General features: G+C 31.0%; 2 protein-coding genes across 12 annotated transcripts in view; one reads left to right on the forward strand and one right to left on the reverse strand.

Moving 5' to 3' along the window:
- LOC119594076 (NADH dehydrogenase [ubiquinone] 1 alpha subcomplex assembly factor 4-like) overlaps positions 1-739 on the forward strand; it is a 31,560-nt gene that overhangs the window by 4,943 nt on the left and 25,878 nt on the right. The gene's annotated exons all lie outside the window — the stretch shown is intronic.
- LOC119594077 (NADH dehydrogenase [ubiquinone] 1 alpha subcomplex assembly factor 4-like) overlaps positions 1-739 on the reverse strand; it is a 3,311-nt gene that overhangs the window by 999 nt on the left and 1,573 nt on the right. For all 6 annotated transcript variants that reach the window (XM_037943128.1, XM_037943131.1, XM_037943130.1 and 3 more), the window contains exon 3: positions 300-394. In XM_037943128.1, the coding sequence (XP_037799056.1) occupies positions 300-394 (95 nt within the window). The remainder of the gene's footprint in view (positions 1-299; positions 395-739) is intronic.

Below are 739 nucleotides of genomic sequence, written 5' to 3' on the forward strand. Positions count from 1 at the left end.
GACCATATTTTTTTTTCCTTTTCTTCCTTTTTTTTACTTTGGGTAAATATGCAAACTAAGAATGCAGGTTGCTCAAAAACAGAAATGTATGCAACTAAATGAGTTAAGAGAGATAATTATTTCTACTATATGTCTTCTTAGAGTATATTTATCTGGGAAAAATTGCTAATCTATTTGTTCTATATAAATCATTATAAAAATAAAATACATGTTAGTGGTTTGCCTTTTCTTTCTGTCTTTTAAATGTTAATTAAGATCTCAGTGTTCCAATTTTCTTGATGTGTATGTACAATACTCACCATTGGATCCTCTGAAGTGACATAGATCTGCTTCAGTCTGTTAAGCAAGATATCATCTTTTTCCTCAAGACTTTTCTTCACCTCCTCTGGCTGATCTGAGATGTATGAAAGAAACAGACAAAAATTACCTTATAACTTAATATATAAAAGGCAGCCAATTATGACAGTATCAAAAGACATGGATTAAAAATAGACTATTTAAAAATGATTTATTTTTTTAACCACATCCCTACATGTCACTAAAATCATCAACCCTTTCCACTAGCATTCTATACCACTGCACACTGATCTATGCAGTAAACTAATACAAACATTCAAGTACAAAGGATTTTATCCAAGATATCTTTTCTAAGTGCAAGAAAATAGATATAATGACAGGTAAACCATCTGGTCAATGCCCACAATGGCCTAGTTTTGAATTTTTATGCCTAGGGAGCACT

The sequence above is a fragment of the Penaeus monodon genome, chromosome 33, assembly GCF_015228065.2.
Source record: "Penaeus monodon isolate SGIC_2016 chromosome 33, NSTDA_Pmon_1, whole genome shotgun sequence".
In the NCBI taxonomy this organism is placed as follows: domain Eukaryota; kingdom Metazoa; phylum Arthropoda; class Malacostraca; order Decapoda; family Penaeidae; genus Penaeus; species Penaeus monodon.